The 16,141-nt window shown below is 58.4% G+C and overlaps 1 protein-coding gene across 2 annotated transcripts in view; it reads left to right on the top strand.

Annotated features, from left to right (window-relative positions):
- SORCS2 (sortilin related VPS10 domain containing receptor 2) overlaps positions 1-16,141 on the top strand; it is a 420,811-nt gene that overhangs the window by 387,414 nt on the left and 17,256 nt on the right. For both annotated transcript variants that reach the window (XM_059380324.1, XM_059380313.1), the window contains exons 12-18: positions 868-944; positions 3,615-3,706; positions 4,627-4,734; positions 10,592-10,712; positions 11,416-11,549; positions 12,249-12,377; positions 14,858-15,029. In XM_059380324.1, the coding sequence (XP_059236307.1) occupies positions 868-944; positions 3,615-3,706; positions 4,627-4,734; positions 10,592-10,712; positions 11,416-11,549; positions 12,249-12,377; positions 14,858-15,029 (833 nt within the window). The remainder of the gene's footprint in view (positions 1-867; positions 945-3,614; positions 3,707-4,626; positions 4,735-10,591; positions 10,713-11,415; positions 11,550-12,248; positions 12,378-14,857; positions 15,030-16,141) is intronic.

Below are 16,141 nucleotides of genomic sequence, written 5' to 3'. Positions count from 1 at the left end.
AAGACATACAAACTCAACTCTGGATAAGATGCTCTTGAGAGTACCCCATAAACAATGCAGCAAAATGGCCAGTGATGTCCAGGTCATGCAGGACAGAGGCCTCTGGGACTCTAGGCTAGGATCCAAAAGGGCTTCAGTGTCCTTATTTGTAGGCTGGGATTGGCTTGGACACTGAGTTGGGCATCTTCCCACTCTGGTACCACCCCAGGATTTAAGTCTGAGTCTAGAGTGGGGCCTTGAGGGTGGTGACCCATCAGCCAGCCTAGTACTGGGCTTAAGTAAACTATGGATAGATGGTTTGGTGCCCACCTCACATTCCTCCAAATATCACTGAACATATTTAATGAGTAATTCCTTGGTGCTTAACCTGCCTCTCACCTGTATGGCTCATGCTGCTCCGGACTTCTGGTCTACCTCGCCCCGCTGCCCCAGGGAGCTAGCTCCAAATGCAAACCCAGCTGTGTCCTGACCCAGTGTGAAGGCTGTCAGGGGCCGCCACGACCCCATACCAGCCCACCTGGAGCATGTCCTCTTCACCACTCCCTGATCGGCCCTCCACAATTGTTTTTGAACCCCTCACTCCCCGTGGACTCCTGAAGCACCCAGCCCAGCCCGACACTGGCTTTTCTTGCAATGTTAATCCTTCCTTGCATAGACTGGGATGCAGGCCCCAAGCCCAGTGGTTCCACAGGCTAGTCAGCATACGAAAAATGCAGAGAGGGCATGTGCACAGGCAGCTTGGGTGTGAGAGATGTAGACCTAGCACACACTCGACTCTCACGTGGGCCTTTGTCTGGGCACAGACCTCCGTGAGGCCAAAAGTGGGCTGGTCCTAACGGCAACCCTGCCCCTGTTCTTCCGAACCAGGTAACCTGGGCTCCCAGCTGGTGGAATATAAAGAAGAAATGTACATCACGTCGGACTGTGGCCATACCTGGAGGCAGGTAAGGAGGCTGGGGGCCTGGCGCCCGCCACACACGCTTTCTGCCGAGAACCCCTGCTGATGCGTCTGATCTGTGGTTTCCCTGCTCCCCTGCCCCAGACGTGTCCCAAGACGTGAGTCTTCAGCCTGCAGCCAGCCTGCCCAGCTGGACAGGGAGCTCCTCATAACAGGTGTTCATGTCTGCTGCGTAAGCCCCTGCTGGGGAATTAGAGATCTGACATGCATCTTCGATCGCTCAGACCCATTTCCATCAGGCTCTAAGCAATGGGAGGAAATGCCAGGCCTGAGGGGTCCTGGCTCATGCTACATGGGGCCTTGGAAGCTGGGGCTGAGCTCTCCTGGGAGCCTAGAGGCAAGGAAGCGGGGGGCCAGCGGTGCTCCCCAGGTTCCCATCGGGGGCGGCTGTTGGGGGAGAGCAGAGATGTGGAAGAGAAGGAGAATCTGGGGGAGGGGCCGGCTTCAGGGCCCTTGCTGAGTCTGGGTGGGGGGGCCTGGGAGGCATCTGGGAGGGCCCGAGAAGAGAAACAAAGCAGGGAAGCCGCTAGCCACGAAGGTACCCTGTTTACCTGCAGCCTGGGTGTAAGGCCCTGACGTTTTTAATAATATGCAAGAAACAAGGAATTCTGAAAAGGGCACAAGAGACTTACTGTGCTAGAATGTTTCTATTTCACGAAAGCCCGTGAAAGATGCCTGAACTTCCTGAAAGGTCACCATCCCTCCATTTATTAGAGAAACATGCCCCCTGTTAGATGGAGGAGGCCAGGTGAAACAGACAAGGTGTCTGAATATTCAAAACAACAACAGGAAGGTGTTCCCAGTGGCCCCCCTATTGTCCTGCCCTTTGCTGGCATTCCATGCTCCGGAAGTGTGGGGATTGGTCGGGGCAGAGCAGGGTCCTGGCCTTCGTGGGTGGGGGCAGGGGTGCCGGAGCCGGGGAGAGGAGAGGTGCTCCGTGGGTTTGGGAGCTGGGGTGGGGGGGAGGGGTGGCAGAGGACGGGCTGGGACGGTCACCCAAGGCAGGACAGCATACTGGGTGCATGCAGACTGTGAAGGATGTAATAACTCGTGTCTGAGAGGAGAGATTTCAGAATATGAATTACGGATGACTGCGTGTATACTGCTTGATGGACGTGAGCTTTTGAAAACACGAGTTTCCTAGGATGATAAAACAAACAAACAAACAAAAAAACCCAAAAAACAAACCAGAAGACATTCAGGAGCCCGGGGGGGGGGGGGGGGGGGGGAGAAATGGGGAGGGGAGACCTCCTGCCCCTGGGCCCTGCTGCTGGGGGCTGATGAGCCACAGAACGACCCCGTTGGTTAGGGGTCAGACCCCCGTGTCCCCTCTTGCAGAGTCCCAGGCTTATGGGAGTGGAGTCGCTCTGGGGGGTGTCCAGGGGTAGCTTGGAGACCCCCCCCATCTTTGAGGAAAGCGGACATCGTCAGTGCTGTCTGTCCTCCGGGGAGGAGCCCCCAGCAGCTTGCACACACAGAGCTGCACCAGCGGGTATGAGACCTGGGCCTGGGGTAGAAGCTGCTCCTGCTCTGGGACAGCCAGGCCCCGGGAACCCACATACAGTGGTTTCATGACCACATGCCGCTGCTCCATGGCCTGAGCACCCCAGGAAGAAAGTGGAGTAGGCCCCCCACGGAGCAAGAAGCTGGGTGCCCACGGTGCCAGCAGAGGCTTCTGTAAGTTCAGAGCGACAGGACCAGTTCCCCCGGGGAGACAGCCGTGTTTGCAGTGAGGGGCCCCCAGCAGAACCCGAGGACCCAGCATAGTTCTGCCACCGTGCCTGGCAGCCTGGGAGTCCCAGAGAGGCAGCTCCTTGAATAGTCCCCGGAACAAGGAGCTCTCTCTCCTGGAGGAGAAACCCGACTGCTTGGGAATTCAGTTTCCTCGGGTGGGCCTCTGTCCCTCTGGCCTGTTGTCCCCCAGCGCCCCAGGATTCCTGGGGCCCAGACGTTCATCTCTGACTCTGGATTCCAGCACCCAGACGGAGAGTACCTGGAGCACCGATCCCAAGGCCACCAGAGGTGTCTCCTCCTATGTGAGCCCTGTCCGGGCTGCTTGACTTTTGTCACCTGGAGACTTAGTGATGACTTATCCATTCATGCCCTTACACATTCATTCATTCATCCCCGCACATGTTCCCTGAGCACAGGCCCCCTTACCTCTGAGCTGAGCTGGAGGAGCTCAGCTCCTAGGAGGAGCTCCCTGGCTGGAGGTGACAAGGACAAACAGTGTAGTAAGAGTCCCGGCTAGGGGCCCAGAGGCACTCCCTGCCCAGCCTGGCTTCAGGGAGGGCTTCCTGGAGGAGGTGGCACATCTGCTGGGGATTACTGTCAAATAGAGGTTTGCTGAACTCCCTGATCTTTTTCTTGCCTTCATGCCGTCCACTGTATTGATGCGTGAGCCCTTCCTGTGCCAAGGCTGCCTGTGGTGTTTATTCCCAACGTTCTCACCTCAATGTCTCATTCAGTCATCTCTCACGCACGGAGTGTAGATGGCGTGGGACAGCATGTGGAGGGCCTGGGGGACGCAGGGAGCCCTCGGGCTGGCCCTGCCTTGGGGAGCTGGCATCTGCTGGTGACCCCCAGCCCGTGCATGGACAGCTCTGCCCCCAGAGAGAGTGACCTGCCCTCGGGGTGTCACCCGCCCCCTCTGCAGGTGTTCGAGGAGGAGCACCACGTCCTCTACCTGGACCACGGCGGCGTGATCGCAGCTATCAAGGACACCTCCATCCCCTTGAAGATCCTCAAGTAACGCCACAGGGGCCCAGCATGGGGGGTGGGGGCAGGGCCAGGCACTGGGACACAGGGAAACAGGGAATAGCAATGCAGCATGGTCAGGGGGGCTGGAGAGAGGGCTTCCCAGAGGAGGTGATGTGTGAGCATCCACATGAGTTAGTCAAGCGGAGGAGGTAGGGCCAGGCAAGGAAGCCAGCCAGATGTGCCCAGGTGAGAAGGCGTTTGGATCAGCTTCAGACCTCTGAAGGGCGCTTGTGGGGGACTGAGGGCAGGTGTGAACTCTGGATTCAGAAGTCAGAGGACGCCTGGGTGGCTCAGTTGGTTAAGCGCCTGCCTTCAGTTCAGGTCATGATCCTGGAGTCCCAGGATCGAGTCCCACATTGGGCTCCCTGCTCAGCGGGGAGTCTGCTTCTCCCTCTGAGCCTCCCCTGCCTCATGCTCTCTCTCTCTGTCCCTCATTCTCTCTGTCAAATAAATAAATAAAATCTTAAAAAGAAGAAGAAGAAGAAGGCAGAGGTGGGGGAGCTGCCAGGAAGTCAAAATTACTTTAGTCTGAAACAGAGTTTTCTGCACTGCAATCTTATGACACCATGATACAATGCATTGGGAGGTAGTAAGCTTCTGTCCCTGGCCTGGCAACCCTGGGCTGGGCTCTGGCATCACGTGGGGCTGTCCTGGATGTTCCAAGACCCTGATAACTGCCATCCACAGGCTGCAAAGCAGCTTCATGGTACTCAGACAACACGCGTGGAACTTCTTGGCCATAGTGTTACTAAGGAGATGTGGAGGCCCCTTGGTGCTGGCAGCTGGCTGCTAGGACCCCACAGCCCCTTAGCTGGGCAGCGCTGGCCTCGGGGCTCAGGCAGGGCTGGATCCAGGGACACGGGTCATGCTCCTGCCTGCCTACGGTGGTGATTCCCCGCTCTCTGCAGGTTCAGCGTGGATGAGGGCCTGACCTGGAGCACGCACAACTTCACCAGCACCTCTGTGTTCGTGGACGGGCTGCTGAGTGAGCCGGGGGATGAGACGCTGGTCATGACGTGAGTGCCACGGGAAGGGGACGGGCAGATGGCCTTGCTGCTCCGGGGCGCGCTCAGTGCTGGCCTTCCCACCTCCCTCCCCATCCTCGTCTCCTCTCCAACCTCACGCCTGCCTCCTCCTGTCTCCCTGTCCCCTGCCCCCCGCCCCCAGGGATGTCTGTCCCCTGCCCACGATCGCCTGGTGGTGAGGGCTGGAACCAGGTCAAGGGCAGCTCCGGTCCACTGCTCCAAGCTGCCTTCGGAGCTATTGTCCTCATCATCACCATTATTATTATGAGCTCCTGGCACCCCGAAGGGCTCCCAGGCCTACTGCGCAGGGAGGACCTGACACACACACGGGCCCATGTGGGGTGGAACCAGGCTGTGGCCGGGGGCAGGCTGGGCTCTGGGGCTGCAGCTCTGCGCTCTGAGGCCTTTTGCCAACCCACAGGGGTGCCAGACCTTACTCCGGGCCAAACTCTGCCCTGGACACAGTGAAGAGGGGTGCAGGGACAGCCCTGTTCGGATATGAGAGAGCAGAGCTTGACTGCCCTCCACACGCCTTCAGATGCCAGGGAGAGGGGCTCCAGCTCTCGAAGTCTCTTCCTGGGCAACCGCCCTCCTTGGATCCAGGTTGATCCAAGCACCGGGACGGGGCCTGAGACTCTGAATTTCTAACAGCCCCCCGATTCTCGGTATGCCTGGCCATGCTTGGCATAACCTGCTTTTACTGATGACACCTGTCCTGGGGAGACCATGTTCCTCAGAACACACAGCGACGCAGAACCTGGGACTTCATTTGAAGCAGGGTCTTTGCAGATGTCAGGAGGTCACACTACCCTGGGGGGAGATGCAGACAGACCCACGGGCAGACAGTGACCCAAGGCAGACATTGGGGGGGACGTGCAGGCCATAATCCCAGGACTGCCCGGAGCCCTGGGACCTGGAAGAAGCAGAAGGGACCCTCCCCTAGAGCCCGCGGTCGGGGCCCCGCACTGTGAACACCTACATTTCAAATTCATGGCTTCCAGGACGGGAAGAAAATAAGCTTCTGTTACTCACGGCCCTCAGTTTGTGGAAATGGTTGGGGCAGCCCCAAGAAGCTCTCTTAGGGCCCCGCAACCTTCCCTGCTCCACTCAGGGCCGGGGGCTGCGGGTCGTGGACAGGGCGTCTCCACTGAGACCTCCGACTCACTGCGTGCAGTCAGCCTGCTTGCATTCTCTTTCTCCGGGTGGACGGGGCCGAAGCTTCCCCAAGGCCCAGAGAGTTGGGGTAAGTGTAGCGCCTCCTCCCGCTGACCGGGCCCCCTGAGCTCCACACCTCGGAGACCACGGAGGCCAGCGCTTCTCCAGTCTTTCCAGCATGGCCCGCCATGGGCCGCAAGCTCTTCTGGCCACCAAGGATCCCGAGGACCCCCAGAGCTGGCTGTCCGGTGGGCAGACGTCGAATTTAAGTAGAGAGTGGCCCCCTTTCTCACTAGTGTGAACGATACCAGTGTCCCAGGGCCAGCTGGTGGGGTGCGGAAGGGCTGTGCTGGGGCCTGGCAGCGTCTTGGGCATCTTGGGGCAGCTGACCTTGAACTGAGATGGAGTGGATAAGACACAGGCTCAAGGACGGGCTGTGGGTAGGGAAGGAGTCAGTGCTTCCCCCACGTTAGGATTTGGATGGCCCATCTGCTCTGCCTGGCTCCGTGTCTCCTGGAACCGACAGGCCTGGCCAGGAGAGCAGCCGGCAGCAGGACCCCTGTCCCCGTGGGCGCAGACTGGGGGGGCCATGTGCCCTGCAGTGGGCTGGCTTTATTGCCTGGTTAGAGAACAATTCACATGTTGTGTGTCCTCCAGCTTCCAGGGGGCCTCCAAGCCGTACCCCCACTGCCCTGCAGAGGCCTACGTGGATGAACCCCCAACCTTAGACCCAAAATAGCAAAAAAACCACCCAGCACAGACAGTACTGCCTGCCCCACCTGGGTCTCCCTCCGCTTTGAGCAGGGCTAGGCTGTCCCTCCGTTAGCAGGGAGACTGGGGGAAGGGAGCCCTGAGCTCCTCTGCTACCTGGGGGGTGTGGCTGGGAGCATGGGCCTGGACAGTCCCCCACCACTGACCACCGCGGACCACCCCACTTCTGCGCCTACGTCCCAGGCTTCTGGGAGCTGCGGATGGCATGGGTCAGGCCAGGAAGCAGTGAGTGTGGGCTCCTCGCTTGGGCGCTTGAGATGATCGGGGTAGGCAGCCATCTGAATTCCTGGCAGGTGGAAATCCAGCGCAGTGACCCGTCGTCGGTGGAGGAGGTGTGGAGGGAGGACCTTTCCTGTCACCAGGGCAGAGGCAGCGTGGTGCCCTCCCAGCCTTTTGAGCAGTGTGACCCCTGGGCAAGGGCTCTGGGGACGCCTTGCTGAGCACCCACTGGCTGTTACGTCATGTCCTTTTGTCCTCCTAAGAAATGTCCACAGAAGAGGGGGCGTTCACCTCACTTCCGTAGGTGCTTAAATCTCAGCAGTTCGGCACCGAGGGAGTGGCAGGCAAGGGGCCCCTGTCACCTCAGCTCTGCCTGGTTCCCGGAGCTGGAGGCGACCCCGTGATGCTGTCCTGGAGACCCTGGCTGGGGTGCTTCCCCGAACACCCAGCCCCCACCATGCCCCCGCCTGGGGACGTGATATGTTCTCTGTGGCCCCGCGTATCTGTGTTCTCGCAGGCTCAGGTCTGGGTCGGGGGAGTGGTTCCTCCTAGGGCCGCAGCAGGGTGTCAGCCTGTGTGGGAAGCGGAGGGAGGGCTCCAGCCTGGGGTCTGACGCAGTGCTCTCCGTCTGGGGTGTGACGAGAAGGCTGTTGTCTGCCTCGCAGAAATGCCAGTGCTGAGGGTGGCAAGCCTGCTGGGCCAGAGGTCTCAGTTTCCCCAGCTGAGAAATGGGGACACTTTCAATTGTAGAACGTTGGGCTTGGCACTTCAGGACACCGAGCCCCTGCATCCACGTGTCACAGCACCAGGACTGGGATTGGTCGCCCAAACAGCCCTATTTTTCGTCTCTCGGCCACAGACAGAGTGTTGGCTCCCCAGAATGCCAATGGCCAAATTCACAGGCAGGTGCTCTAACTTGTTAAGGAGGAGGGTTCCTCCGTCACGGAGCCGCGTCTCCACATGCTTTCCAAACGCCCGCTGACACCGGCCAGTCATATGGCACCAGAGGGAACGCGCGGGAACCTGAGCGCAAACGTGCATGTCTCTGGGCTGTGGGAGCGTCCTCGCTGGGACCCGGCATCCTCCCCACAGCCCTTGCTCCTTCCTCTCTCCCTCTCTGTATCTCTGCATCTCTCTCTCCCTCTCCATGTCTCTGTCTCTCCCCTGCTGTCCTGTGTCCTACAGTTGAGAACATTTTCTCAGGTGACTTTTTTATCCAGATCTACCCAAAGTTCATGACCCAGCTGCCCGCCACCGCCGCCTTTCTGGACGTGTTCCCCCCAGCTGGCTTCCCCATTGCCTACCCGCCCCTCCTGCGCCGCGCCCAGGGCCAGGGGGGCTGTTTACAGGGCGGAGGGGGGGCCCTGGCCCACATTGCCCCACGTGGCCCCTTCTCTCCTATTAACCGTGAGGCAATTCACAGGCTGCCTTGGGCTTGTTCATCCTAAAACTCAGAATGAACCGGGTGACAGATATTTCTGCGTTTCAGCTGCGGCTCGGGGAGGCCTGCCTGGAGCTGACTATGGAGATCAACCCAACCAGCCTCTTTGGGATCAGGGCGGGAGCACAGTGAGGCTGAGACTTTCCCGGTGGGGACAGTGCTCTGGGACGGTCCCGCCCCGCCAGCACCAGTTGTGCTTCCCCAGCACCTCACCCCAGCCCCAGCGGCTGACAGGGCTCCTCCTCCGGGCAGTGGCCTTGGCTGTGCCATCCTCAGGAGGTCCCTGACCAGCCTCAGTTTCCTTGTCTGTAAAGTGGGAATGACAGCAGTATATTCCTCACAGTTTGGGAAAGGAGAAGATGAGACGCTGAGCCAGCACCTCGCACGCGGTCAGTGGGTCGTGTCAGCACACGTCCTATGTGTACTCGTGGTTTTCAAGAGGGAGACAGGCCCACGCAGCGTCAGGGGGTGCCATGAGTGCTCCCTAGAGAGTGTCTCTATTGAGATAGGATCCCCACACTCTGTTTCCGTAAAGCCAAGCAGGCTTTGTTCGGGAGACAGGAGACAAGGCTGACCATAGGGGCGGGTCAAGGCTGGGACAAAAGGAGGCTCAGGCGCCTCAAGGACCCGAGGAGGCCCCCGGCCAGCCTGCAGAGCTGGGGCCTTTCATCTGCAAAATAAAGACTGTAGTATCTATCTACTTCAAGGCCTGTTTGGGGGAGCAGAGGAATTGCTTCGTGTGCATGTGGGTGAAGCCCCTGTTGTGTGCCTGCATACCACACAAACCATTGCCAATCTGCCAGTAGTCCTGAAAGGCCAGAGCTATGGTCTCCACTCTAAAGCCAAGGAAATGGGTACACAGAGAGAATGAACCTGCCCAAGGTCACAGATGCAGGAAACGGGGCATTGACCCAGGCCTGCCTGGCACAGGGCTGCCCTGTGAGAGCAGAACTCTTTGGTATTAGCCTCAAACCTTCAGAGACAGCTGTCAGGTCCCCAAGAAAATACTCAAGACACTTCTCACCTACCATCCTAGAATGGGGTTAGGATCCTTCCAGGTCATGATTGCCCTTCCCCAAGTATCCCGTCCCTGTTAACCTGCTTGAAAGGGGATCGAATACAACAAGGTGTATCACCTCCGCCACCCAGATGCTCAACCTCTGGTGATATATCCCAAATGCGGCAGGTTGGACTGGGGTAGGACCCAAGGAATGCAGGCTAGGCCCCTCTTCTGTGGTGGTCTTTGGAGCCCCTGAAATAGCAGTCCTTGAAGAAAGGAAGGGATCTGGGTACATGGTAGGTGCTCAGCAAGTGACTGCTACAGGCTGAGGGAGAGGAAATGGTCCAAGCAAGCTGTGTGACCTAGGGCAAGTTACTCAACCTCTCTGTGCCTTAGTCTTCCTTTCTGTGAGATAGGGGTGGACTTATCTCATGAGGCTGTGGTGAGGATTAGACCAGATAGCATAGAAGGGACCCCTAGCACACCATGGGTACCCCGTATGCAGCTGGCCTTTTAAGAGCACCCGTGGTGTGCCATTGCCCTGCTTTCTCCACTCGCCAAGGCTGGGGCCACATGATGAACAGGAGGTGAGCATGAGGCTGGGGGGTCTCCCCATCCTGCTACGGTGACCCCTTATGGTGGCCTGTTACCTTTCCTTGGATGGCTGGTTGCACTTGGAAAAAACAGCCTGTGGCCCAGCTTTGCAGAGTTAGGTGTCCATGGCTCAGGTCCCTGGCACGGTGACCTCAGTATCTGCGGACAGACCCCTCCCACACCGTGAGGCTGGCCTGGGTGTCTATGGGTCAGACCCCCGGTGTGGTGATGCCAGCAGAGGCAAGAGAAGCACCCTGCATCCAGCTGACCCCTGTCATTTGGTGGAACAGAAGCAAGGGCCATGGAAGGCCATAGAAGGGCCCGGGTGGCTGCTGGGGGGCCCAGGCAGCCGCTAGGTGGCCTGGGCTCCTGACACGACTGTGCCCATTTCCTTGTCCACTGAGAGGAACCGTGGGGGGTGACCTCCACCTGTGCCATCCGCGAGCCGCAGACAGTGTGTGACCCTTGTGGGGACCCTGGGGGCACCACCACCAGGAACACAGGCCTGTAGACGGCTGGGCACAGTGCTGGCTGGGACTCTGGGAGAGTGCAGGAGAGCTGTCACTGGGCCTGCAAGTGGGGAGCCCTGAGGCCCCGAGGGGAAGTGGTTCCCACTGTGGCACTGGCCGGGCTAAGGGGATTTCCCTTCCCTCTTCCTCCCTCCCTAGCGTCTTTGGCCACATCAGCTTCCGCTCCGACTGGGAGCTGGTGAAGGTGGACTTCCGGCCCTCATTCTCCAGGCAGTGCAGTGAGGAGGACTATGGCTCCTGGGACCTGACTGACCTGAAGGTAGGCCAGGGCCCGGGCTGGGGCAGGAGGTGGCCTCCTCTGCCCGTGCACCCCCCGTCCTGTGTGGCACTGGGAGCCTCACCTCCAAGAGGCCCCCAGAACCCCAGCAGCCCTGAGATACACAGTCCTTTGGCTGGATTTTCTGGCCCTCTCTTGGTGCCTCTGTTGCTCTGAGTGTTCAGGGACACGGGGCCACAGGCTGTGACCCCACTGCGCAGTCCAGCGTGCTTGGGGTCCGGGGCTTGGGACATGGTGGGTGGGTAGCACGGGGCCTGTGTCATAGATTACCAAACACCCTGGCGGGGGCGGGGGGACGGTCTGGGGCATCCCCACCCCGTAAGCTCAAACACATAGATGTTTCTAGAACCAAAGGTAGACTGGTCACACTAAGCGAAATAGGTAAGGGCTGGAGCGGCAGCAGCACAGTGACCCCTCAGGCCCAGGGGACAAGTGTACACAGTGGGTGCTAAATGGATGCTTGTGGGTCAGGATGGAAGAGAGGCTGCCCCCGCTTGACCTCAGGCACACCACTTCTGCTCTGGCCCTGTTTCCCCATCTGGGAAAGGAAACTCACCCCTGTCCCCCATGGCTGCCTGGATGTTGAGACTCAGCTGTTTTCTGGGGACGGGCATGAACAGCAGTCCAAGCCACCGGAGGGCAATGGCCCTTCTCGGCCAGTCCTCACCCCGCGTTCCCATGGCAGGGCGACCGCTGCATCATGGGCCAGCAGAGAAGTTTCCGGAAGAGAAAGTCCACGTCCTGGTGCATCAAGGGGCGGAGCTTCACATCAGCGCTGGAGTCCCGGGTGTGCAGGTGCCGGGAGTCGGACTTCCTCTGGTGAGGAACGCGCCAGTGGCTAGGCTCTCCCGCGCCCTGAGCAGCTTCACCACCTGGTAGCTGCGGGTCTGAGACTCAGTCCTCCCGCCACCTTACTCTGTGCCTTAGAGCCAGGTGGGAAACCCAGCTGTGTTCCCGGGAGGAGCACGGGGAACTCAAGGGTGTGTGGCCCCCACCCACCACAGTGACCTGCTCACAGCGGGAAAGGCCCTAGGAACCCGGGAGGGGTCCCCGGGTGCAAGCGGTGCCCACCCAGCCCTTCTGCGAGTTCCAGAGCCTGGTTCACGAAGACTCTGGCCACCTGCCTCCCTGGCCACCCTCAACCCTTGCTCTCCTGCTCCCCCTCATGTGCCCAACACCTCCACCTGTACCTCCCTCACCGGCATTGATGGGGCTCCTTGTGCAGTGCTCCTCCCTTGTCTTCCCCTGGCTGTCCACTGTGCTTCCTTTGAGATTCAGTGCACCTCCTCCAGGCAGCCCTCCAGGACACCCAGGCTGGGCTCAGTGCTCTCCTGGATGTTCCTAGAACCCCCTCTGCAACGCTTCTTACCTGTAATGTAACCCTAATTTCCAGACTGGGTAGGGCTGTGTGTCCCCACAAATGGGTGTATTGCAGACCCTTGTGGTGTGGACCCCCGCCCGCCCCTGATTGCTCCCATCCCCACCCAAGCCTGTCTCCTGAACGCTTCTCTCTTGCAGCGACTATGGATTTGAGCGCTCCCCCTCCTCGGAGTCTGAGGCCAACAAGTGCTTTGCCAGCTTCTGGTTTAACCCCCTGTCCCCACCAGACGACTGTGTCCTGGGCCAGACCTACAGCAGCAGCCTCGGGTGAGTGTGGCACGGCTTCCTCGTGGTGCTGCAGGAGCAGAGCTGCGGAAGAGAGATCAGCTGAGGCTGCCCTATTGGCTGGGCCCCGGGTCACCCTGGGCACTGGCCCTGCAGGGGCTCTATCTGCACCCACATGGGGCAGCATCAGGGACAGAAGGTGCTTTGAGATGGCTCTGAACAGAGAACGAAAGCGTCGGGTACATGAAGCTGTGAGCCTGTGGCTTCAGGAGGTCCCGAGGCGCTCTACTTTAAGGTCTCTGTTTCACTTTGAGGCAGTTTTGGGAGGGAAGAAAATGTCAGTGGACTTATTGCAAAATCCCCGTTACCTCCCCTGGGGAAGGTGCAGGGGCAGAACTTGAGGAAGCAGGATCAGATGTTGTAGGTTTTGGCCTTTGCAATGTAAGTTCTACCCTCCATCGATTCATCCATCCATCTTCCTTCCATCCATCATTCACCCATCATCCCTCTCTCCCTCCATCCATCCTTCTGTCATTTGCCCATCATCTATCAATCCATCTATTCAACATTCCATCCATCATCCATCCATCCATCATTCGCCCATGATCCCTCCCTCCCTCCCTTCTTCCTTCCATCCATCCATCCATCCATCCATCCATCCATTCTTCTGTCATTCACCCATCATCCATCCATCCATCCATCCCACATTCCATCCATTATTAACTTATCATCCATCCATCCATTTGTCATTCCCCCCTCATCCCTCCCTCCCTCCATCCATCCGTCTGTCATTCACCCATAATCTATCCATTCATCTATCCATCCATCCTTCCATCATTCACCCATCATCCCTCCCTCCATCCATCCATCCTTCTGTCATTTGCCCATCATCTATCAATCCATCTATTCAACATTCCATCCATCATCCAACCATCCATCATTCACCCATGATCCCTCCCTCCCTCCCTTCTTCCTTCCATCCATCCATCCATCCATCCATTCTTCTGTCATTCACCCATCATCTATCATCCATCCATCCATCCATCCCACATTCCATCCATTATTAACTTATCATCCATCCATCCATTTGTCATTCACCCTTCATCCCTCCCTCCCTCCTTCCTTCCATCCATCCATCCATCCATCCATTCTTCTGTCATTCACCCATCATCCATCCATCCATCCATCCTTCCATCATTCACCCATCATCCCTCCCTTCATCCTTCCCTCCCTCCCTCCCTCCTTTTTCCTTCCATCCATCATTCACCCATTACCCATCCATCCATCATCCATCCATTCCCCTTCCATCAATCCATCCATCCGTCTCTCTTCCATCCATCATTCACCCACCATCCATCCAGTCAGCAGCCACAGCCGCCTCTCTTGTGCACCCACTAGGGCTCGGCAAGCAGGGACTCTTGTCAGAAGTATCAGAGACGGGGCCCACATCACAGATGAAGGATTGCGTGTCATACCATGTGACGTTCTGGGCATCAAGGCGCCGGGGGCGGGTGGAGGAAGCTCCTAGACTCTATTTTCTTCTGAATTAATCCAATGTGTTTGTGTGATAAACCCCTGAAAGTGTGTCTTAGTGGTTGAGTTCTGGGCGCAGGAGGGGGTACCAGGCTCAGGGAGGGGGGCAGAGCCAGGCTCTTGGGTTGTGATACTAGTTTTATGGACCCAGAGTCCTGGTGTAGCCCCAGGGAGCTTCACAATCAGCAAGTCAGGTGATGCCACTCTAGGCATGGTTCACCCGGGGTCTCCTAACTGGCCCCCAACCCCTGTCCAGCCTCCTCCCAGTCCTGTTCTCTACTCTGGCTCCAGCCGCCCATCCCAGGACCTTTGCCCATGCCAGTCCTGCTGCCTGGGTGCCCTTCCCTCTCTTGCTTGCCCTTCCGACTTCTGCTGAAAGCTGCTCTCTTGGGGACCAGTTCCCAGAGCTCATGGGTGGTGATTTTACCTTGAGGGAGGTAGTAGAGCGCAGTCTGCCACTCCCACTGGGCGGTCCCCCAGGCAAGGGCAGGGGCTATATGGTCCACCCACCCCCCAGCAAATATGCTATATGAAGGAGGCACTGGGTCAAGTGTCCTCTAACCGGATGGTGGGGGAGGGAGCCCAAGGGGGTGCGGCAGCGTCAAGGCCACAGCCGAGCCCCGGCCTCTCTTGGGTGCACTTCTCGGCAAGGCCCCAGCATCCGGACTGTGCCCAGTCACACCCTCAGCTGCAATGACAACAGGTGTCGAGGTTGTCACAAGTCCTGTGGCCACACAGGGAATCGGCCAGCGCCAGAGCCGACCCTGCCCTTGCTGACTGCCCCCCCCCCCCGCCACGCCTGGCCTCTCAGCTGCGACACAGGGCAGTGATGGCCCTCGATGGGGCCAAGAGGAGGCCAGGAGGCCAGAGGAAGCCACCAGTGGGAGCCACACCTCGCCACTAGTGAGGCCCCGCCAGGCCGCGGGGCCCATGCCCTCCCTCCACCATTCCACCACGGGTGTAGACCCTGACCCTCCCTGTGGCCACAGGTATCGGAAGGTGGTGTCCAATGTGTGCGAGGGCGGCGTGGACCCCCGGCAGAGCCCCGCGCAGCTGCAGTGTCCACTCATGCGGCCCCGGGGCCTGCAGGTCAGCATCCGCGGCGAGGCAGTGGCCGTGCGGCCTGGAGAGGACGTCCTGTTTGTGGTGCGGCAGGAGCAGGTGAGCGCGGCTTGGTGTCTCCCTGGGGCCACTCCCACTGGACAAGCAGGGGAGGTGTGGGGCGGGGAAGGGTGTGTCTCTTCCGTCTACGTCTACGGGTGCTTTGGAGCAGAATCTCCTAGGCCGGCCTTTTCCGAGCTGAGGGGATAAGAGGGGGCTGGAAGCCCCCCCCCCCCAGGCCCCAGGCAGTAGGGAGAGGACGGAAACCAGACCACAGAGGACTGTGAAATATGTGGGGTCACTGGGCCACCAGCGCACACGGCGGGGACCCTTCTGTGCACAGCAGACTGTTTACTGGACTCTGAGGCTTCTGAGATGTATTCATTCCTGTGGGCGGCAATTTGTTAAACCTCTAATTATATTGATTTAATTAATCTGGAATCTTAAGAAAAGCAGAAAATTTAAAAAGCAAAACAAAACTATTAGTTATAATCCCAGAACCAAAGATAAATCCTGTAGGTAGATGAGATTGTATGGATTTAATTCTGTGTCATCTATATGAATATGTAAATTCCCTCCCTATGTTCTCTCTTTTCCTCTCTAGTATAAGTGTTACATATTCTTCTGCCTTAAAAAAGAATTTATACTCATGGTAGAACATTGGAAAAACACCCAAAATGTCAAGAATATAAATATCCCCCAAAACCCTGTCCCCCCCGCCAAGGTAACAACTGCGAGGTTTTGTATTTTCTTCTAGCTTCTTAAAATTAATATACAGCATGCTTATTTTTCTGATTATAAAAGCAGCAAACTCCCTGTAGAGCATCCAAAAACAGAAATGAGAAAAACTTGCCAAGAGGCAGGAAATTCAAAGCTACAGAATCTCGCAGAGGAGACGCCACTCCTACCCTCAGGGAGATCTGGTCTGTGGTCCCCAGACTTGGGCCAGACCTGGGGCAGGTCCCAGATCCCACCTGCTTCCAGGCCCTGTGCTGATGAGTCTGGTCCTGAGATTCATGCTCAGGGCCTCGGGGGTGGCCCCAGGGTAGGGATCAGGCATCTGTCACAGCAGCATCTTGATGTGGCGGGAGGACAACGCCCCCTCCCCTGGTGGGACCCCTGGACCCTCAGAGTGGACCCACCATCTGCCCGAGTTGTAGCACAGACTTCCA

Source organism: Mustela nigripes, chromosome 1 (genome assembly GCF_022355385.1).
Source record: "Mustela nigripes isolate SB6536 chromosome 1, MUSNIG.SB6536, whole genome shotgun sequence".
Classification (NCBI taxonomy): Eukaryota; Metazoa; Chordata; class Mammalia; order Carnivora; family Mustelidae; genus Mustela; species Mustela nigripes.
The sequence above is the reverse complement of the archived record's forward strand: the minus strand, read 5'-3'. Positions and strand labels throughout refer to the sequence as shown.